Source organism: Pseudopodoces humilis, chromosome 6 (genome assembly GCF_049639895.1).
Source record: "Pseudopodoces humilis isolate 2021_Gansu_Grassland_sample_001 chromosome 6, ASM4963989v1, whole genome shotgun sequence".
NCBI lineage: Eukaryota > Metazoa > Chordata > Aves > Passeriformes > Paridae > Pseudopodoces > Pseudopodoces humilis.
The window spans coordinates 6,822,882-6,846,218 of NC_142205.1; the positions used below are offsets into that span (position 1 = coordinate 6,822,882).

Consider the following 23,337-nt stretch of genomic DNA (forward strand, 5'->3'; position numbering starts at 1 on the left):
GACAGCTGAAAATGCTGTCTATTTCTGAGAGTGGTTTTGTTCACTATAGCTATGGTAATACTTGTGATATTAAGCATGTCAATTGTATAAAAATCTGCAATATTCTAGGTGTAATCTTTAATAATAAAGGTGGGGGGATTGTATTTTGGGTTTTTTTTTTTTGTTCTAGTTCTGTTATATAACTAGACTCAGAGAACTGCTGTTCCTATCAGAATATTTCAGTCTGGAAATATTCTGTAATGTCTTTTTGCAAAGTACAGTTCTAAAATCCAGAGTTCTTGAGAACAAAGTCTTTTGTATCTCTGTATTCCAGCTAAGTTGAAGAATTGCTGTGTAAAGTGTGAGTACAATTTAACAAGATCTTCCTCCCTTTTTTTGTTTTTTGAAGGACTTGGTAAATATTGAGATGTTTTTGACTGCTAAAGAAGTGGAAGAGTCATTGGAAAGACAAGAGACTATGACTTGCTTGGCTTGGTGTCATGACAACAAATCCAGACTCAGAAAAATGAAGGTATGAAAATGTAGCATGTTTGCATTTTGTTTGAACTGTTTTCTAAACTACTTGGATGCGGTCAATATGTTTTAAATTACAGGTCTTGAAAAAGGTCTTGTATAAAAGTAAGGACAGTAAGTATAAAAATGTTCTTAAAAGGTAGTTGGAGCTAAACAGGCTCACAAATGTCAGACCTGGAAGTGAGTGAGTCAGTCATCTTCTGGATTCAGTGTTTTCTTAACAAATTATGCTCAAATAAAATACAGTGCTGAGTTGGGTTTAGTGCAATTTGTAAACTAATAAATGCAGAAATACATAGTGTCGATGCATGTAAGCTTACATTTATGACTCTGTGCATCCTGATGAGACTATAACTCAGTTTATATGTGGAGGAGTCTTAAGAATGAGATTAATTTGTAATCTGTTCCCTCAGGTTTAAAATTTCTGAGAGAAATTACATGCAGATTTTAGTCTTAGTAATTTTTAGCTGTTGAATATAAGACAAAACTTTAAAGAACTAACTTGCAGTGAGAAAATACAAAAATAAAAGCTGGAATCTAATCAAATAATAAACACAAAAAGTCTTCCTCAAGCCATTGAGTACCATGAACTGAACATCCTGTGTACTTGTTGCTATGCAGTCCATTTAAATTTCCTTGTCTGTTAAATTATGCATTTCAAAACATGCTGTAGTCTTTTATAGGGCTTGCAGAAATCTGTTTTTAACAGATATTAACCAAAATCCCCACCTCCCTCAAAGATGTTTGTCTTATATTTTTTTTTAAACTAAGCGCTTTCTTTAACCAATAATGTTTGAGTGCACATAACAATAAGCAAAGAGTGACATTCTCTGTCACTCAGGGGCGCCAAACTGAGAACGAGCCGAAGATGGGACGCAAAAGTAAATCGGCCAGTGATTACTCTAGAGAAAATGATGATCTTGTTATGGAAACCATTAAAGGAAAACCAGAATTGGTATGTAAACCACGTTGCATAATTATACTGATAAAAAATCCCCCTTGTGTAATCTTAAAATGTTAAGTAATACAAGAAATAAAATCTCAACGTCTTACTTTTTCATCACCAATTTTCAACAAGCAGTAAATAAGGAAAAATCTTCCACGTCCTCTTTCTGAAAAACAAACTACAACAAAAATCTATTTCTGCAAGCCCTACATTTTTTTTTCTTTTTTGTTTCTTTTTTAATCAAACAAAAACCAAAGCTAAGGCTGTGAGAGATCAGAGTTGGAGAAATTGCTATGCTTCTTTTCAAAACACAAATATTTCTGCTTCTGGTTGCCTTAGTTGCTTAGCTACTCATCGACGTTAATGGTCTATAATCCCAGCCACCACCTACCTGAATGCAAGCCTTACGTAAAATCTAAACTGGTGGCCTGGGAAAGCAGTCATGTACTCCTTACAGATGTGAGCAATCTGAAATCTTGTGAAGAGCTGCTGTGGGTTGTTTGAAGGTACAGAGTTGGAATGTGCTTCATCTGATTGTCTAGGACTCTGCTTCTAGTTACACTTGTCTGCAGAACCCCTGAAGCCATTGGCTGGCACCTTACTTGAAAATTCATTTGTTTGGCGTGTGGGTTTTGCTGTTGAAACATCTTAGCAAAATAGGAAGCCCTGAGATTTAATACTATTAACAATTAAAAAGCTTGATCAGATTTTTAGTAGAAACAAGCTTATTTAAAATTCTAGATGAAGGGTTTTTGTAGATTTGGATAACAAGGTATTTTAAAACTGTCTTATTGAAAACCTCAAGAGGAGAAATTTTTATTTTCTGCTAAATCTGGGCTTGAAAACAGAAAAAATGCATAGTTGGAAAATACTTTTTTCTGTTCCTTAAACTAGCAAGTTTTAATATATAAAAGAATGCATCATTCTTATGTTCAAATGGCTTATGTTTTAAATCTTAAATAAGTAGTTGTTGCAATGTGTGCATTAGTCACCTCAGGCAGCTAACTGATAGAAATTCAGAGTTGCTCAAATTCCTACTGAAGACACTGAGGAATTTTGATATGACTCTGCTGATGACAATAAACAAAAGGCAACTATTCATTAGAAACATGGGTAAAGAAAAAACACTCAGCAAGCAGGGGAACACGGAATAGAATAGAGTTCTTTACATGATTCAGAGCACTTTGGGTTTTCATTATTTTCATAAGGTAAAAAAACAGTTGACTGTGTCCCTATAAAGAAGCATAGTGATTTGTTCTTTTACAGGGGGGAGAATCTTTTTAATTCCACATATTCAAAGTTTTCTTATAGATTTTGTGAACTGGTGATGGAATTTGGTTTAAAGGGACACTGTCAACTTCGTTAGGCTTCAAATTTTACCTTTTTCCATAAACAGGTAAATGCCACTTGGTTTTCTTGTTTGAGACTTGTTTCCAGCATGGCTTTTAGATGTTTGACAAGAAAGTTGGGATAGAAGCTTGAAGAAAGGGAGGGGAGGGTATTGCAGCAACTTAAACTTTGTGCTGGTTTTTGTTAATATTGGGGTTTTTCAAAAAATATTCCAAGGCTTGTTCCTTCCATGCAGTCTTCTGGGTAGACCTGTCTAAATTATCACATAGCCCCAAACTATAGTTGAGTCTACTACTTTAAATTGTAAGAGATTAGAAAGAAACCACCTATTACTCTCATTTGTGTCTCAGGAAATAAGGCTTTCAGTCATTAGGAAAAAGTTCATACCTGCTGAAGTTTTAAAGGAGGCAAGAGGAGTATGATTTTGTTTGCTTTTAGGGAATTCTGTGCTGATCTTGTCTGTAGCATCAGCATTTCAACTTTTTTTGCATGAATGCCTAAAAGCAAGCAAACCAGGTTGCATGTTATTAACGCTTTCTTTTTCTTGTGCACACATAGTCATTAACAAACCATGCAGTGCAACTTTGGCACTATCTAAGACCCTGTCTTGTCTTTAATCTCAGAGCTGTCTGGAGTTCAGCCTAAGGATTCAGGAGTTCATTGAACTCATTCGACAGAACAAGAGACTGGATGCTGTGAGGTATGAAATTAGGATGCTTTCCAAACAATTTTCTTAACAAGATGGTATTATGCTTCATTAGAAACCTGTGACTATTGTTGCAACACCCAGAAGCCCTGTAAAGCCTTGAAGGGTCTCTTGGCTGGTGTAAGACTTTGGATTTAAGTTGGGCTTGGATTTTTTTTAAAGGCTAAGTGTCATTCCACAAATGCACCTTCTTAAAGTATTGATGTTGTCCCTGAAACTCTGTGTCTTCTTAGTCTTCAAAATCAAGGTTTAGAAAACTAACCTGTTTTAAAAATTACATGGATTTTCTGGTGTCATACAGTGTACTATATAAATATATATTCACCCTTAACTAATCTTCAAAGGGATACAGCAAGCTTCACAAGGCAATGCATTAGTTTTAATCACCAGAAATACTAAAAAGGCTAATGAAACCTGTAGATACAGCTTTAACATTTCAATTTCGTCTGAATTCTCTTCTGCTGTACTATCTTCATTAAAGCTTTTGTTCTGCAGGTTACCTGCAAGGCCATGTTCACTCCCTGTATTGATGCCTGATTTAGAGTTCTGTATGGTTGTGGGTGGGAGAAGGATGAGCTGTGTTAGGTTTTCCTCACTCTGTTCCTCTGGCTCCAAATGAAGAAACCAACTCAATATCCATTTTTACCTGTTCTGAAGTAATTCAGTGGGGACTACAGGGAGAAAGTAACAATGCCCAGTGGGGCTGTGAATCAGTAACAGAAGTGCAGTCACACCTCAGCACTGCCTGACTTAAACCACAGGAGAGTTTTTCTGACAATACTTCTCATATCAGCACATGAAGCAATTTATACATCTGAGTTAATGGTCCTGATTTAAGGTGGAATAATGTTCCAGGGTAACACAGGAAACTAGTCCTGCTGAAATAAGTAGAATTTTGATACTGGGACAAAGAAATGCATTGATAATTTGATAAGCAGTGACTTTGCCAGCACCAAAGTACGGTGCAGGTGGCAGAGCTACTGGAGCTTACATGCGCTCAAGGGAGGGAGAACTCTCAGCAGGTTCTATTTTGTAAGAATATTTAAACCTAAAGGGAGGTGAGAAGTTCATGGCCCAACCTGAAGCTTTGCTGATACATCCTGATGAAAACACTGTTGCCACATAATATTTCTATGTGAAGGAAGTTGCAAGTTCTGCTGCCTTTAAAGGCAGACTAGGTGCTTCAGGAACTGAAACTTTGTGGCATATTTTTTTGTGGCAGAGCTGATTTTTTGGTCAGAGCAGCACAGATATACAGAAAACTTACTGTAATGTATGCACAGACTGAAAACATTCTAGCATATTCCCAAATCTAGATGGAGAAGCTCTCCTGCAGGCCAAAGTTTTAGGGTTATTTTGAGGTTTTCTTTCTAATCTCATTCAAATGCGTGGCTTGCTTTGAGCTAATATCATTCCTACTTTGCCCTACTTGCGCTTAAATCATCTTTGCTCTGGTCCCAGCCAATGCAAATGTGCAATCTGATAAACTCCAGCTAATTTTAATGTTAATAATTAAAATCAAACATAATTAAAAACAAAACCTACAAGCTAGCATTTTGATATGTGCACTTACCCTTTGATAGAATTATCAAATCCTAAGGAATTGTCAAGTACTTAAGAAAAGGATAAAAGAGACTCAACTCCATTATCTGTCTTCTGAAGCCCATGGTGCTCTTTATACCAAATGAATACTGTGCCTTTAGCTTTATTCTCAGTTTGCTTCTTTGCCAAGTGTGCAGTCATGCATCTTAACAATGAGTAGTCCATGCTCTAAAAACTATTTTCTTTGAGCTACAGCTTCCTTGTGTAGCTTGGAAACTGGAGGGCAGGCACAGAGCTGGAATAAGGAAATAGGCTGAGAAGTGGGACAAAGCAGATAAGGTCCTTCTGTATTTTATTGTTACTGGGTATTTGTTTCCCTCTCATCCCTTTTCCTCATAAGAAGTAAAATTTGCAAGCTGTCAGCCCTGAAGAGGACACAGCATGCTTTGTGTGGAATAATCTGTCTGAGTTGAGGTTACAACTTAAAGCTTCTGTCTGTATGGCAGACAAGGCATCCATATTGAGTATTGTTGAGGTGGAGTGTGTATATTCCATATACCTGCTGAAATTCAGGGTTGACATACATTTTGTACTTAGAAATTATATTACTGCCAGTCATGGCATTCCTGCTTTAACTTCATAACCAATTGTAAAAGGAGAAGGAGCTATGGGAGTCTTTCTATATCTTAATTGACTCCTTTTTAGAAGGATGAGTTTTATACTTTCTTAGGATTATTTTGTACTTTCAGACCTCAACATCTCAATGCTTCCTTTCAATCATGTGGCTTAAAAACTGTAGGTTTTTACCGATGCATTCTACTTTGTTTCAAAGTAAGTAATGAATAAGGGAGTACATTTTGGGGAGGTGTGGCATAAATCTCATTGCTTCTAGCAAACCCTTGCAACTTGTGGTTTTATTAGCTTGCTTCTATTAAGTGCCTGCAGCAGGATTCTTTCAGTATTGTGTCTGTGGTGCAATAAATAGGTCAGGCATCCATTAGAAGGCAGAGAAAGAGGCTGTTTACCAAGGAGTTTCCTGTATGAGTGGAACTGGGGGAACTGACATTTTGTTGAAACGCAGCTGGTGTTTAAATAAGTTTGAAAGCTTTTGCTGCCTGCTGAGAACCTCTGAAGTGACATTGCTTTTACATTAGAATTGATGCGAACATAATATTATCCATCTTATTTAATAAGTGTTTGAATTTGTGTAGCTTTTTAGAATGAGTAAAAACAGACTTTCCTCTAAGGTACCTTATCAGAGTAGCCTTGAAAGTGCAAGTTCCAAGAATGTAAAAAACTGTTCTTGAGTACAAAGAGTAAATCTTTTAACCTTAAATATAACACAGAGTCTTTTGCCTAGTATCATTAGCCTTTAACTCTCAGTCTCTAGAGCTTTTTTGTCAAATTTGTACCTACTAAAGTAACAATGAATGACTGATGACACCGATTTCACACTTTAGGAGCTCTCACTATTTTTTTTCTGGGAAATCTGACAGCATTTTGATATTTTGCTCTTACGCAATGCCAGTGATACACAAAGTTCTCAGCTAAAAGCTTAACAAAGCATCATGAGCACTTCTTGTTCTGGGGATACAAAGGACAAAAAGGAGTAAATAATAGCTGATGGTGGGCAAAGTTGGGAGAAAATGGCTACAGTCTATCATTTTAGTCAACTTCCTTCCTACAAGGATGAATGAATTTTTTTGGTGAGGCTGAACAGGGGTATAAAAATAATAAAACTTTTGAGCACTTTGAGTATAAATTCTGCTGGTTGTCATAAGGGTCTGAGATAAAGCCAATCAGGCATTGGCCAAAAAACTGAGTAGAAACAAGTCCTTTCTTGATAACACCTTATATTTGTGTTCAGTTATTGTCACTGCCGAATAAGTATGTTCATTTTTACTTTCAGGCATATGTAGATATATAAGCTGGACATGTGGATCCTTTTGTAACAATTTAATCTACCCTTAGTGAACTGTAGGTCTTCAAGTCTTTGTAAATATTTGTTAAGTACAGTATGTCAGCTCTACGTGTATGGGGTGGAGTGGCACACAAAAGATGAACTTTGTTTTCACAGAGTTTACAGAATCGTTCTGGGATTCGAAAAACAAAATTTTCTACCTATTACTTAGATTTGTCACAGGAGTTTAGTGGCTTCAGGGATGGTCTGTTGCCAGGATTTTAAAAATATTTTCTAGAAAAATGTAGCTCCCTGCCTTAGCTTTAGAGACTCATATTTGCTAATAGTGGTAAAAACATTGCATTTAAGCATTGTAATGTTTACAGAGACCTCCAGGAGCATAACAACACTTGCACAGAGGGGGAAATAGTTGAATGACAAGGAAAGGGGTGAATAGCGGTATGAGGGCAAATAAAGTGTTATTCCCAAGTAACTTATAGTATTGTGTGTGCTTCCCAATCTAAAAAAAGACTTGAGTGCTATGAATTAATGAACTTGCTTCACCTTTGAAAGATATCTTGCTCCATTTTAATTTCTCAGTGGAGGAAATTCAGCCATTGCATGCAGACCATGTGGGAAACCTTCCTTGGTTTTTTTTGGGTTTTTTTAAGAATACAGGAGAGAGGGAAAGTCTGGAGATAAATACTGACTGTCACAAGATCACTTTGGAAAACCTAATTCGTTCTGGCTGAGCCCAAACCAGCCACCACATCCCAGTGTGCTCAGTACTTTGTAAGTGATGGAAGGCTGATGGCCTGGCAGGGAGGAGAACCTCAAGACTAACCAAGCTGGTGCAAACTGAACTGTCACTTCTGTTTTACCATCACAGAACACAACTGAAATCTAATAATTTCTTTTGAGAAGAATTTTTCCCCTCTTTTCTCTCATGCATGCACAGATAGTAATTTGTCTCAACTGGTAGATCTGAATTTTTTTGTTTGCCTAATCTTTGTTTTCAGAAGCTCTTCATTTCATCTGAGGTTCTCCACCCTTATTTTAGCTTTCTTCCAGTGTTTCCAGGTTGTCTCTTCTCTCAGGCCAGGGGGTTTGTGCTTCTGCCCTCGTAGCAGTAATCACCTGGAGAACAATGTTTACATTCCAGAATTGCTCACCCAGCATAGGAAATTGGGTGGAAACATTCTGTCCTACATAACTTCCACTGCTTCCTGGCTTGGGTGGGAGAGGAAGTGGGAGTACTGAAACACTGCTAAAGAGACTGTTCTCATGGTATTGATGACCTCAGTGTAGTAGTCAAATTCAGAATTGGAAAAAAAAAAAACCAAACCAACTTGCCTAGGTTTTCTTATTCAAGCCATGAAATGGGCATTTTGAAAATACTGTCTATTCCTAAAAGTAATTTAAGAATTAATAAAAGACTCTTCAAAAGTTAAAAATGAGCAAACTCTGAGTAGACAACTTGAGCGATGATTTGATATCTTCCCCATAATACAAGCTGCACAGAAGTGACAGCACAGGGAAAATTTTCCTACACTTATGCAATGCCAGAAATTCCATATAATGCTGGTTCCATACCCAGCCTGCTGTGCTACATCTGTGCACCACTGAAAACAGGAGCTTTCCACAGAAATGCTGAACTGATCATCCAGTTTAAAGGCTGAAGGGTCTTCCTGTGCATTTAGACTCCAACTTGAGAATTATTGATCTTGGGGAGGATAGACTAGGGCAACTTTGATAAAGGGTTTTAAAGTAGTTGAATATCCTCATAATCTGATAATAATTTTGTGGTTTCTTACTATTTCCTGAAAGATATTAAAGTTTGTATTTTTTATTTATATATGTTTCTGGTAATTCTGTCACTTCTTTCAAATATCCAAGCTTTCAGCCATGTGTGTATCCCTTACAATCTGTATATGTTAAAGTACAAAAATTTGTACTAAAGTTCTAATTTAATTTTTATTTCCCTGGCTAAAAAAAGTGCTCTTAACAAGGTGTTTTCTATTACATTGCCCTACAATTTATTGTAGCCTGCACAGGAAGTAATACTGTCTTCTAGCCTATACCCCTGAACCCAAAAAATCATTTATTCAGAATAAACATTGCCCCAGATGTCAGTATAAACAAGGCAGATATTTGAGCACTCTTGATGTGTAATGGGTCTGGCACAGCTGATTTTCAGACTGCATTTATCTCACTTGTGAGTGTATGCCAGAGGAGTGTCATACACTGAGCCTCCATGAGAAGAGACATTTCTTCTAATAATCACAGTTGGTTTAGTTCTAGGTGAGGCAAGACTAAAGTAAAAAGACTCTGGTTTCTAAGGAATTACAGTGTAAAAATGCTAATGCTTAGTCATTCCTGCCATTCCCATTTGCAGGATGTGTTTCTTCAAATCCTTTAAATGTAGATAGAGCGCTCCTGGAGTTCATCTACTGAGAGCAGAATCTAGAGGTTTTCTGCAAAATCTTCCATAATTAAGTAAATTTACTTGATTTAGAAACAAGTCTGTCTAATAAAGTATCAATTCTCTATTTCAGACATGCAAGAAAGCACTTCAGTCAAGCTGAGGGAAGCCAGCTGGATGAGGTTCGACAGGTGATGGGAATGTTGGCCTTTCCTTCAGACACTCATATCTCTCCCTATAAGGTAACATTGAAATTCAGCGCTACAACACAACATTAAAACAGATGTCTCAGTTCTTTTTTCAGCACTTTCAGGAAAATGCATTGATAATATCAAAATAAATGTGGTTTTTTTTTTTTTAATTTTACTTCCTAAATTCCACCTTTGTAAGAGTTTTTAATTTTAGTAACCAGTCCTTGTACATTAATCCAGAAAGTATTGGTATTGTTTCAGTTGGATTGTAATAGTAACATGGATTCACACTGAGCTAGGCTTACCATAAACCCAGCATTAGAGATCTCTAGGGCTGGAAGCACAGTAATTAAATATACAAGAGGCAAAAGATGGGCAAGTACGAAGAAAAAAAAAAAAAAGAGTAGTGTTCAACATACAAAGCTGTGGCTTTAATATACCAGCAGCAGTTCTTAATTTGACTTCTCACATTACTGTTGTTGCAGTGATTGGGATGAAGAAAGGATGATTTGAATGATATGAAAGCAGTATTTTTGTTCCTTAAAATAAGTTTTCATTTATTTGGATTATGCTAATTGATGTAGCTATTAGTGTTAATATCTACATCTAAATTTAAATCAAGCAAAATTCATAGGTAGCTACTTTTTCTACTGAGACTTTCTACTTAGACTGAGTTCTATGGTCATGTGCTAATTCACTTCTTTCTAACTTGGCTTTGGAGGCAGAAGTTAGAGAAGAGTTGAGCTGTCAAAGCAAGACAAGAATTCTATGAAATGCCAAGCCAATATGAGACAGTGCCAGTATAAACACATTTTCTAAACATGATGATGAAATAATTTCACAAAATAAGCACACAAAAAAACCCTGAAGTGAACAACCCACAGAATCAATATGAATTTCTTTGCTCATCTCAGAGTCCTAGAAGGATCCTGGTATTTTACATGCTAGATTTGATCTAAGTTATGAGTATAAATGATAGATGTGTTAGAAGACTGTGGGTGTGAGATAGAGCTTATCATTATTTTAGTAGTTAGGAAGAAATAGGCAGGAAATAAAAATCCCATATTTTATTCTAAGGGCTGGTTTGGATGGAGTGTTTCAATGAGGGAGAGCAAGGAGAAAAAGCTAGGATTGTTTCACGTACAACCATACAATGAGAACAAATTCCCTGACACTTACGGATATGACTTAAAACATTGTAGTTTATGGAAATTAAGTTTTGAATTTTCTAATAATTACCTAGTTCAACACAATCACAGCATGTGGTGGTTTGGAGTTACCTTTAATATCTTGACTGAGTTCTGTGCATAAATGGCTTCCTAAAATGCCTTTAAGGAAATTATTTTTAAATCTTTGACAAAGTTTGCGAGATTATATCTGTAACCAACTGATTTTTATGAATCCAAGGAAAGAAGCACCTTCTGTGACTGGTGAATAGAACTTTCTCCACCTTTTCCTTTCAGGACTTAAAGGAAAATGTTTACTATTGTGGCAAAACAAGCTATTTTCATTTCATATTCCTTGAACAATCATATGTTGTCACTGTGCCTTCCACTAGACCAGATTTCTTGGAGCCCAGTCTAACCTGGCTTTGAACAGTAGAATCATTGAATTGTTAAGGTTGGAAAAGGTCTCTCCGATCATCCAGTCCAACCATCAACCCAGAACCACCACAAAACCATGTCCTCATCTGCCCTAGCAACTAATACTGTTTCCTAAGTAGTCCAGCATGCTAGGAAACTAAATGGAAGAGGTAATCTCACCAGGATTTACATACCTTGATTAGAACATAGATGATAGAGATTTAATATTACTCTGGCTATTTTAAATAATACTTGCTTTAATAAAGTAGTGTTAAAAGGTACTTTTTAAACCCTTGGCATTGGGATGTCCACTTCAGTTTTGTGATTGGTTTGCTTGAGTGAGTTTTGTACAATTTGCCACTCCCAGGCTTTTGCCCCCTGGAACAATTAGATTGAAAGCAACTTAAAGTTGTGTTGTTTTTTAACAGGATCTCTTGGACCCTGCTCGATGGAGAATGCTGATCCAACAGTTTAGATATGATAACTACAGACTACATCAGCTGGGAAACAATTCTGTTTTTACTATAACACTCCAGGCAGGCCTTTCAGCTATAAAAACACCGTATCCTTTAATGCACATATTACTGGGAGTGGAAAAAAAAGCCTTGTGGGGGTTTATTTTTGGCTTATGGATGCTTTTCAGAGAGCTCAAATGAGAAATGTGACACTTCAGTATTTTTGCTCACGAGTCGTTCAAATGGAGTATAAATTAAATTAAGGGGAGATTATAATAAATAGCATTATTGTTTAAAAAAAAAAGGTATGCCCAAACAAAAAATTTAAGGTTAAATGTAACATTTTGTTTGGTTTGGCTGTCTTTTCCTGTCTGAAATTAGTGAATATGTCTGCAAGGGTTAGTGAGCTGGGTCACAGTTACTGGTTTTTAATCACTTAAACAGAAATTTTCCTGCCAGGTTTTGTGTGAATATTCAAAAATAGCTGCATCTTTTCAAACTCCATTGGGTTTGCTGCACAGTGTGTTGTGCTGGAGAAGGGCTGGTGCTGCTGGAGTGCTGCACCTCAAAGTTTTACCTGTGCGGGCTGCCAGGCGTGAATTTTGCTTTCTCTTGTTCCTTGAAACAGAGCAAACCCTTGATTCTTTTGTGTAGACATTAAACTTGATTTAAATGTTCTGTCCATTCTGTCACCTGGGCTCTGTTGGCGCAGCTGCCCATCTTTCAATTTTAATGTTTCCCATACAAGGAGAAACTAACTATGGTTTCATTGTGGTGATTCTTCCCTGACTTGCTGTTAACAGACAGTGTTACAAAGAGGATGGGAGCTCAAAAAACCCTGACTGCCCTGTGTGTAGCAAATCCCTGAACAAGCTGGCTCAGCCCCTGCCGATGGCACATTGTGCCAACTCCCGACTAGTCTGCAAGATTTCAGGGGATGTAATGAATGAAAATAATCCTCCTATGATGTTACCAAATGGATATGTCTATGGATACAATGTAAGTGTTGGAGTCAATGACTTGCTGAAGGCTAAAATAGCAGCGGTTAGAATAACTTGCTAGATCAAAATAAGAGTTTATAAACTCAGTCAGAAGCTAGAAGAATAGTTCTTGCCTAATGTTTTTTTAAGGACCATATATTTATCTGCTTAAGTTGGTCTTAATTAAGATGTATTAATGGTCACATACTTAATTATGTGAATTTATAACATGAGATCAAATGGCATTGGAAAGCTTTCCCTCCAGAGGGCAATAACATAAAAATAAGTAACTTCTGGGGGCAAAGATGGTTTGATCTCAGACCACAACATTTCTTTAAATTAAAAGTTCATTTCCTAAACAGTTCAATAATGCTTTGAATGACTGTTGTGAATATTATCTTTTGGTTTCACTCTTTTTCAGTCTCTGCTTTCTATTCGTCAAGATGACAAAGTAATTTGCCCAAGAACCAAAGAAGTCTTCAACTTCTCACAAGCTGAGAAAGTCTACATCATGTAGGTCTGTAAAACACAGGATGAAGTGCCGCTGGAATTCTGAAACAGTGTATCTTGGCATACCCTGTAAAGTGGGGGGCCTTAATGTGTGGCAAAGAAGCAAAATCTGCCACCTTGGGGAGCAGACCTGTCGGTGGCATTATTGTTTCTTGCGACCAAAGATCAATGAGCAACAATAAACACTCTTGAAAGAAAAAAAAAAAAAAAAAAAAAGGAAAAAAAAAAAAGAAAGAGAGGAATTATGACTTAAGTTTGTACTTGAATAAAAAACGCAGAAGCAAATTTTGATTGTTAAGGTTTTGTAACATAAGGTCAAAAATTGGACTCTTCTCAAAGAAAAGTACTTTCATCTTCTAAAGGATAGCTTTCTTTAAAGATGGACACTTGCACTGGGGGAAAAGTTACAACAGATTTGAAATGAAATCCATTTTTCTTCCCTCTTTTTCACAATTGTCCAAGACCCTTTTGTTAACAAAGATCTCAGTACTACCAACATGTTCTCCTTTAAGCTCCTCTTCGCCTTCTTTATGATCCTCTGGTGAAGTAATCCTGAACATGAATGATGTAACTTATTTCCATGGGAAGATATTTTTTATGTCTTTGACACAAGGTGTCTTCTGTGGAGGATCAAATAGGGAATGGTTTGAAAGGAGTATGAAGACTTTTTCCAAACCCAAATATTTTAAGGAGGTTGCATAAGTATCAAGAAGAACTGAGAACATTTCAGGCAAAATCCAATGCTTGTTTAAATGTTCTTTTTCCAGTCTACCATAGTGTTAAAGTCCTTCTAAAGTTATTAGTTATGTGCATAGGGTTCAATATGAAATCATTAGTGCTACTGCCTTATTTCTTGCTTTGAGAATGTACTCACATGACAATGAGCTGGTATTCTTAAGTGTCGGGCAAAGTCTCTGAAGATGCCTTGCAGGATGATTACATAATTTTAGGGTCTAAATAGTATTCATTACTGAAACTAATAGTTCAATTTTAACAACTGCAGAACACATCCTTATGACTTTTCAAAAAAATTAAACCATTGTAGTTTAAACAAAACCATATTGTAGAAGTTTGTATTTAGCGCTTATTTTTGCATGTTGATGTTGATTAGCTAATAAAAGATTGTAAATGTAAGACATGTTAATAAAAATTGTTTTCCATTTCTTGATTATATAAAATCAGAAAGCTGTTTTGTGTTTAAATGTAAAAAGAATTAACTCTCAGTAGCCTCTCTTAAAAGAAGTGTAACTTCCAAGTGTTGGTTTTCAGTGTTTTGCAAGATTAAAAAGAAAAAGAAGAAAACCAACAACATGCACACATACAAAAAACCAAACCAAAAAACCCCAAAAATCCCCCAGCAAACCAAAAAAATGCCACACAGCAGCCATAGCTGTTGTTCTTCAGAGCATTTCAGTCAGATAAGTGTTTCTGGTTTAAACTTTTCATATATGAACAGCATACTCCAGGGTTTTTTCTGTCTTCTTAGACTTCCTCATGTCCTAGATCCTCCCTCTTAATAAAATGTTGTGGGTGATGATAGGTGTGGGTTTTTCATGCTTTAAAGAATGCTAACAAAGCACAGACATAGGACCACAACTTCTTTTCATGTTCAACACTTAAAGGTCACAGATATTGCTAAATTGTTGATACTAGCCACTGTGAAACTGTAGATACATGGGATTTCCAGGGAGGTGTGTCTGAAAAGGTTCCATTTTCAGTAAGTATCAATTGATGCTTCAGAACAGGTGTGGCTGGACCGCTGCAGTGCTGTCAGCTTGGCATGGGCCAGTGCTCATGCACTCACTGCTGGAAGGGAAGAGTCTGTTCTCTGGGCATTTTCTGAAGTGGCAGATCTAATGATTCCTTAGAACAAGTGCAGTGTACCAAGAGCAGGTGGAGACAGTTAACTGAGAGAACTTATATTAGTAACTGGAATAATTTGCTATCAATTTTGCAGTAACTGCTCTCTTTCTTTCTCCTGGGGGAAGTGTTGGAGCATCCTCAACTCAGAGGGGGGAAGATGTCACCCTGAGGAGCAGTGTTACTCAAACCCACATGGAACAGCACCTCTGTTTCTTTGGGACACTGTAGCATTGTTGCAGAAGGGCAAGCATAGCTTTGAGCATAGCAAATTCCCTACTTTACAGAAATTCATAAAAGGCCGAAGCAGGAAAGAAGCAGTAGATTTCTGCTGGACCTGGGGGAATGGATGGTAAATGTACAGTTCTGGGGCATGGAAATTGCTGCTTTTGCTTCTCTTAAACACCAGTTAGAGCTGTGGTTTCCTGAGACCAGCCTTTTTTGATTTCTGTGACCTGAGAAGAATGGTGGAGAAACCCACATGCTCCAAAAAAACCTAGTTTTGGATGGGAGGAGAAGAGAACAGCTGTCCTACAAGGAGGGCCTTCGTTTATGGGAGGTGTGATTCCAGAGGGCCAGGTGCCAGCATGAGGACTCAGTCCCTGATGCTGTGTTACAAGGGAGTGTTCCAGAAGGAGCGTAGGGGAGCTTCAGCTGTTTGTCAGCTCTGATTGCTCACCTTGGAAATCTACAGTCACACAACCCATTCTAAAATGCAGCCAGGCCTGTGTGCCACAGGCAGCTGTTGCCTCCTGGCTGGCCCTTCTGAACTGCTGGGCTGCTCTCAGGCTTGCTGTGCCATGGCTTTGGAAGCCTCCAGCTGTATGAGGGTCAGAAATGGTGGCAGACACAGACTGCTTTGGTGCAGCTTGGAGCTCTGGTTTGCATTCCCTGGCTGCTTGGTGCAGCCTTGAGCTCCCGATCCAACAGAGGTGTTGGTTCACAGCTCATCTCACAGGTGGCCCCAGACATCAAACCAAGAGCAGCAGGTGACTCACGGTGAGTATAAAGTTATTTGAAATAGTAGAAGCTCTCTAGTAAAGCAAAGACTCTTTCCTCTCAAGATCTGGCTGAGCTGGAAATGAACAATAACAAAACTGGTTTTTTTTAGTCTTGCCAGGCAACTTAACAAGGCTCTGGATTTTGGTTGTGGTGTTCCTGTTTGAAGGCAACAGTTTGTCCCAGTTGTGATCAGGACAGGTTCCTCCGATTTCCACAGTTAGACCATGAATTAGAATTGCCTCAGCCTTTCCTTCTGTTTGTTGTGGTTCAAAACCCTACTCTAATAAATGCTGAAGATGTTCCAGTATTGTGAAAAGAGAGATACTGTAACTCTTCACAGTGTCCTGGGGAATAGGCTGTTTCAGCTTCCATTATCTTCCAGGCTGAGAAGAGTTCAGGATGCTGAAGTCACCTTTTGTAGGTAGGAAATAGCAAAGCTGATACCAAGCTCAAGCAAAACATTTTCCTGCAATCTTTAAGACTGATGAACTGGTAAAGGTTTGGGTTGGGTTTTTTTTGTAATATAAGCATGGCCTTTACTACTCAGTAATAAAATTACTCCTTTGGGAAAAAAAAGAATATATTATTTGGGACAGGAAGAATGAGAAAATTACAGCTGGAAATCTGCCAGAAAGAAGCCTTTGAACATGCATAATGGACCGCTATTCAGAAAAAAATAAAAAGGAATACTCTGACTTGCTTTTTTTTCAGCCTCAGGTAGCCTGAGCTCCTGTTGGGAAGCACACTAAATACTTTTATTGAGGGTGCTTTGAGACCCACACTGTGACAATGTGCACTGGGTGTTCTGATGCATGATACAATAAAATTGAGTATTTAAAACTTTCCCATCCTGCTTTTTCAGGTTCCATAATGATGTATTCTGAACTCATTATTCTGTTCACCAAATAAAGCCCAGCCCAGATCCATGTGATAGTTGGTTGAAACTGATTGTCATCTCATCCTTGAACAGATAAACTAGTTTCCAGTAGTTCCTCTAGCCACTGAATCTATTCCTTGTTTGATGATGAGGGATGTCACATATTCACCAGGATCTCCCTGCCATTATGCTTTTCCAAAGATTCTGTTTCTGGTTGGTTCTGCAATCAGCCACACTGAAAGGCAGCATTTTTCTTAATTCAGTCATTTATTTTAAAGACTTACCCAGTTTGCTAAGCTCTAAGAATTTTACAGGGGCTCAACTTTGTTTTAGAAGGAGATGTAAAATGGGCAGAGCAGGACAATAGAATTTCTTATGTCTTTACTAACACATCTTAGAGCCAGGTAGGTTCTGTATGTGGAAGTATCCCTGGCACAGTCAGGGGAAAAAATTTACAGTCAAGGCCAGTGAGAGGGAGCAAGAAGTTACAGTTTAGTAACTGTTGGATGGGAGGGCTGATGTTTTTGGCACAGCAGCTGTAGAGCCAGCACAAAGTAGTTCTACCTTACAGGTGGCTTTTGTGAAAACAAGGCATTGGGAAAAAAATCCTAAGAGACATAATCCTGATCTCAGTTTGAATGGAAGCTCTAAAACTACATGGGAATTCTTAACATCAAAAATAAAATCACTCCTCATTTCCTAGCTGGAAACAAGTTGATTTCACTGAGGAGCTCAGAGTCATGAATCGGGTATTTTCAACTACACCATAAAATCCTGCTATTTGATCATGTTACGATTATCAGAGATCCGTATCCTAAGCCAGGGGAAATCAGCTGTAAGGTAAGTAGCGCCACAAGAGGAACAATAGGAAATAGCAGAACAACAAGAAACAGGGCTGCTGAACAAGAAAAGCTGTTTGGTTTGACTCATTAAAAATGAGATCAAGCCTCAGGGTAGAGCTAAGAAATGTTATCAGCCAATGACCTTTCAAAGAGATTAAAATAACTGAAGCTTTTTAAAGTGAAAGAAGAAAAAATTAACATGTAAGTGCTGTGTGACAGAGATGCAAACTTTGTTACAAAACTGCACCCAGCACCTTGCTGCTTGCTCCTAATAAAGATGGGAATGTGCAACATCAGTGGGCGTCATGGAGAGGGAGATGCGCTGAGGAAACCAAAAATAACTTAGCAACATGGAAGTGAAAAAAACTGTGCCTGTTATAGAAACCAAGTGATCAGACTCCTGGGATTGTTAATTGTTCAGCTCTAATGGAAAGAAACTGCTCTAGTATCCAGTCTGGGAATCGTATCACGTAGAAACAGAATGGTTTGGGTTGGAAGTGACCTTGCAGATCATCTCATTCCAACCCCCTGCCATGGGCAGGGACAGCTTCCACTATCCCAGGGTGCTCCAAGCCTGTCCAACCTGGCCTTGGACACTGCCAGGGATCCAGGGGCAGCCACATCTTCTCTGGGCACCCTGTGCCAGGGCCTCCCCACACTCACAGTGAAGAATTTCTTCCCTATATCCAATCTAAGCCTGCCCTCTGCCTGTTTGAAGCCACTGCCCCTTGTCCTGTCACTCCATGGCCTTGTCAAAAGTCCCTCTCCAAGTTCCTTGTAACCCCTTTAGGTTCCAGAAGGTGCTAGAAGGTCTCCCCAAAGCCAGAGGGTAAGCTGAACACCCCCAGGTGTCTCAGCCTGTCTCCACAGCAGAGGGACTCCAGCCCTCCATCACCTTTGTGGCCTCCTCTGGACTCACTCCAGCAGGTTCAGATCCTTCCGATGTTGGGGCTGCAGAGGGGTCTGGTGCTGCTGTGCTGGAAGCTGGAGCACAGTCCTGGGTGTTCAGGTCATATCTCTTACACTGCAGCTGGAGCACAGAAATCACTGTTCCGTTTCCCAAACTCAAATGGAAAACTAAAGCTGGTTAAATGGGGGATAACATCTGTACCTACTCCTTTGACACTATTTCCTGTCCCATAAGATTAAATTCTTCATTGTGCATTTAAGGAAATAGTTATACCTACCCCACAGAGCAGAGGAGCAAATTTTCTCAGGGAGATCATCTGCACTCCCAAACAGGACTTCTCCCTGACAGAGCCAGAAGGAAGAATGAGGCGAAAAAGATTATAAGATCTATTCACTTCAGGACAAAAAGATCTTAAACTAATTTAAATATTTTGTTTCCCACCCACGGAGATTAAGCAGGATCATATAGACAAATTCCTCAAAAGGAAATAAACAGATAATAAACCAGTAGACAATTTCCTTTTCTTTCTTAGCAAACCACACCAAGACAAATTTCTCAGAAGAGCCAGGAGCAGAGCTGTGGGAAGTTCTTCAGGGTGCCTGTGCATGCCCCTTATAGAGATGCCTCCTCTTTCAAGTAGCAGCTTTAGGGACGCAAACCAGAGAAATATTTTATTGAATACTGGAGGGGTCAGAGGGAAATTGATCTTAGAAAAGCTCAAGTTGCCCTGGATGCAGTCATTAAGGAAAACCTTGTATTAATTCCTGCCAGGAAGGGCATCATCCTGGCATTGTGCTGCAATGCCCACCTAACGCCTCCACTGGAGCCAGCTCTGTGCCCTGCTGGCAGAACTGCTCTGGGACAGCAGAAACGCAGCTGGCAGTGTTTGTACCCCCGGCTGCTTGTTGCTGGCCCCCCTCCTCCTGAGGTGGCTCCTCTGTGGAAGCTGTTTTGATCAGTGGTGTGAGGGAAGAGGGTCTTTCTCCATGAAGATCGTGACATGATTTTCTATTTTAAGCTGTGCATGTTCAAGTCACTGTCTCATTGTCCTGCTTCTCCATGCACAGGAGCTCATGAAATTACTCGTTCCTATTTGTGGCCACAAGGAACATCAGTTTACAGGGCTGACTTCCACTACAGGAAATGGAGAAGAATTCGGGCTGGGTGGTGGGGGATGCACCAGGAGAACATCTCTATGGCAGCTGCTGGAGCAAGGGAAGCAGCAGCATCATCTCGTGCTGTCTGTGCCAGCTGCAGACACCTGAGCACAATGGGAAGGTCTGCCAGGGAGGGGAGAGTAACTCCCAGCTCTGATCAACTGAGTCCAGCATCACATTCCTGTCTCAGGAGCATTACAGCCTGCTTCCTGGCTCCTGGAGTCAGCATGAGGCTTGAGCCAAACAGGCTTGGAGTCTGTAAATGGATCTTGCCCTCGGGGCATTTACAACTTTCCCACCCTCTGGGTACAGAAGGTGCCTGGAGCAGCTGTGCTACCAACCTTTGTGTGTGGGAGCTGAGACACAGCCAGCTCCAGGAGGAATAACCCTGGAATGGGACAAATGCCATCAAGTGAGTGATCCTGTCTTGTTAGATGGTCAGACAGGGAAGAACAGTTGAGAATTGATGTTGCTGATGCAAATCTGCTGGCTTTTCTTTTCCAGCAGCACTTTGCAAATGTTGATCTCAGATATACATACCCTCTGATGATCCAGGCTTTGTGGCATCTGCTTTCTTTGAATGTCAGTATCACATCCATTGCCAGCTATCTGGCTTCCGTGCTGCATTATCCTACTTCAAAAAACAGTGAATAAACAAGGTGCTGGTGTTATAGGACAACTAATGATTCCGTTTATCTACCACGTATAGAGACAAGCCCAGAGGCTACAGCTGAATTGTTGTTTTGCTCTTTCAGTAACAGAACTTCTTTGACACATGTAATTTTTATAATAGCTGGAAAGAATGTCACCTGCCCTGTTAAGAGATAAATTATCCTACCCTTGGCCAAAACATAATCCCTGTGTCTCTGGAACCTTCTTCTGAGGAGGCAAAATTAAGAATTCCTCACTGAAGAAAGATTAGCAGCTGCCGCATCCAGAAATACCTCTCTTATTCTAAACCAATTAGCAAAGGATAATGACTGGTTTCTTTGCACTGGGAAACCATAAATAACATCACCTGTGATCTCTGCATTTGAGGGTGTGAGATGCTGGAGTAAATTTTTGTCTAAATAAAGTGTTTGGCTTAATTCTTTCCGTCCACATCTTGTATTTTCAGGAACACCATGAAACCAGTTTTGTCTTGGCCAGTGAAGCCAAGAATCTTTGGGCCAGTGAACCTAACACTGAAACTTTGAGTGACTATTTAAAAAATATTATTTCAAGGTATGAGTGAAGATCATGGTCAGGTGAAGAGATACTAAAAGATTTGGGCTAAAACATGAAGTCTAATAGAACATTTCTGGAATGTTCTAAAACTTTGTGCAAATCCCATTAAACACAACAGTATGGATCAGTTCTGTTAAAATACCCAAGATTAAAAATGCCACCTCACAGCTTCATCTGCCCCAAGCAGTTAGAGGTGCTGCTCCCACAATTAGAGGAACCTTCCTATCACCCTTCTCTGTCCTTAGGTAATTGAGTCTTGACATTTGGAACATTCTTGAAAACTTCCAGTAGTCACTTCAAATCAAGGATGCTTTACAGAGACACAATATCCTTTTTTTTACACTCTATTTACAAAACTCTCCCTCTGTGCTGTCCCCTCTCCAGGACCCACTGACAACTCCACAGCACGAGTAGCCAGGGTCCTGCTTTAACAGTTACTGTCTGAGTCACCAGAATTCTCATGTCCCATCTCTGTTTTGTGTAAAAAGTCTTCTTTGTAATGTAATGCCTTCCCAAAAGAGCCGGTGGCAACAGATCTCCAGTGTCCTGATTTTGGACGTCAAGTCTCAAAACTATTTACAATCCAGGGCTGTTTGGTTCAAGCACATCTGTCAGAAAAACATCATCATGACACAGAGAATCTGTTTCCTCACTGGTAAAATATGTGCCTGGTTTCCAGTTTGAATTAATCTTTTGTTTCTCATGTTTTTCACTGCTATACTCAGAATCATTTAATGTGATATTTTTCCCTGAAGATAATTTTATTTTATGAACAAGTTACCCCACAATAATCAAAACTGATTTAAATCTTTACCAGTAGGCACTATTGCAACTATTTCTTTTCTGCTGTTTGTTCTTGTACCCTTCCTATATGTCACAGAATTTTTTAAAGAACTTTATAAAATGTACATTATTTTAGTATTTGCTGTGCTGTTTACACATTTTACAGAGCTTAAACTACTTAGTGTTTTTCGTTATTGCTCTGAAACTGTTTAACCCTGCTGTTCCCACAGTGTGATTCCATATAATAGAGACATATTTGAAACCTGCTGATGGTTCTAAAATAGCAAGAACTGCTGCTTTTCTATGCAGCCAGTGCAGAATATGGATTGATGTTAAAATATTCCTGTGCAGTTCAAGATCTGTGATACTTTTGAAGAAACAATGCAGTGTATTTTTGCATCAGATAAATTTTGTTCCATAGGGTTTTTATTGCACCATTAAAAACAGAATCCAAACAGCAATAGAAACATTTGGAGATGAGAGAAACCATATTGATTGCAGATAATTTGTATTCCTTGTTTGTACTAAGTAAAGTTACACTGTGTTTGACACCTGTAAGGGAACCTCTCAGCACTTGCATCATTTCCTCTGGAGGCACTTGAACCAGCCTGTGGTTGTGGTGCCCAGGGCAGTGTTCTGGCAGTTCTGTTGTGATCTCAGTTCACCAGCACTGGCCTTTCAAGGGAGACTCACTTCTCTGACAGGAACAGGTTTTACAGTTATTATAAGAAGGGAAAATAATTTTTTCAGTAGCTTTTTGGTGCAATCAAGCTTTTTTCATTGATTTCTTAACAAGCTCAAATATCTTCCATATTGATTTTTAAAATTGGCTTTAGAGTTCGGGGAGGAGGAGGAGGTGCTTTTGTTGGGGATTTTTTAGGGTTGGTTTTATTTGTTTTAGGCAGGCTTTTTTGTGAGTGTGTGTCTGTTTAGAAAAAAGGCAGTGTACCACTAAACACTTTTAATGTTTCTGTATTTTTTTGTTTCTATATTTTGGTTTACTCCATTCATTTCACTCTACAAGCACAGTCATTCTTCTTGGAAAATGCCCCCACCTTCAGTGCCTTCTCATAGACATGTGTTCTCTTTTAAACTCTCATTAAAATTAGTTTCTATGATGTGATACTCAGGAATGCTTTGTTCAAACAAAATCTCTTCTTTGCCGATTTTATTGTGAGACTGTGATTATGTTTAAAGGTTCGGATCTGTTTCAAGATTTATTCCTGGCTTGGAAACAGTGTGGCTTTGCACAGGGATGGAAGATGCAACAGAATATAGGAAAAAGGGTTGTGAGTGGGGTTCTTAAGAGACATTTTATATATATACATATATATATGTGTGTGTGTGTGTCTGTGTATATAAAAATATATACATATAAATACATATATATATATATATATATATATAGACACATGTATGTGTGTGTATGTGTGTGTGTGTAAATATAATGTGCAATATTTAAGGATCTGTCACATATGGCCCTGACACTGCTGAGTTAATGGCTGGACTTGATGATTCTGGGGATCCTTTCCAACATAAATAATTCCATTACTTTCCCAGGTGACCCATAAGATTCTGGAT

General features: G+C 38.7%; 1 protein-coding gene across 6 annotated transcripts in view; it reads left to right on the top strand.

Moving 5' to 3' along the window:
* The window catches only part of MAEA (macrophage erythroblast attacher, E3 ubiquitin ligase), a 48,866-nt gene extending 34,229 nt beyond the window's left edge, over positions 1 to 14,637 (top strand). For 5 of the 6 annotated variants that reach the window (XM_088056886.1, XM_014263196.2, XM_014263194.2 and 2 more), the window contains 7 exons: positions 389 to 511; positions 1,355 to 1,468; positions 3,433 to 3,509; positions 9,513 to 9,621; positions 11,582 to 11,715; positions 12,412 to 12,607; positions 13,010 to 14,637. In XM_088056886.1, coding sequence (XP_087913012.1) covers positions 389 to 511; positions 1,355 to 1,468; positions 3,433 to 3,509; positions 9,513 to 9,621; positions 11,582 to 11,715; positions 12,412 to 12,607; positions 13,010 to 13,105 — 849 coding nt within the window. In that variant the 3' untranslated portion in view covers positions 13,106 to 14,637. The remainder of the gene's footprint in view (positions 1 to 388; positions 512 to 1,354; positions 1,469 to 3,432; positions 3,510 to 9,512; positions 9,622 to 11,581; positions 11,716 to 12,411; positions 12,608 to 13,009) is intronic. The other variant, XM_005517907.3, reaches the window with a different exon arrangement.
* The last annotated feature ends 8,700 nt before the right edge of the window (positions 14,638 to 23,337 follow it).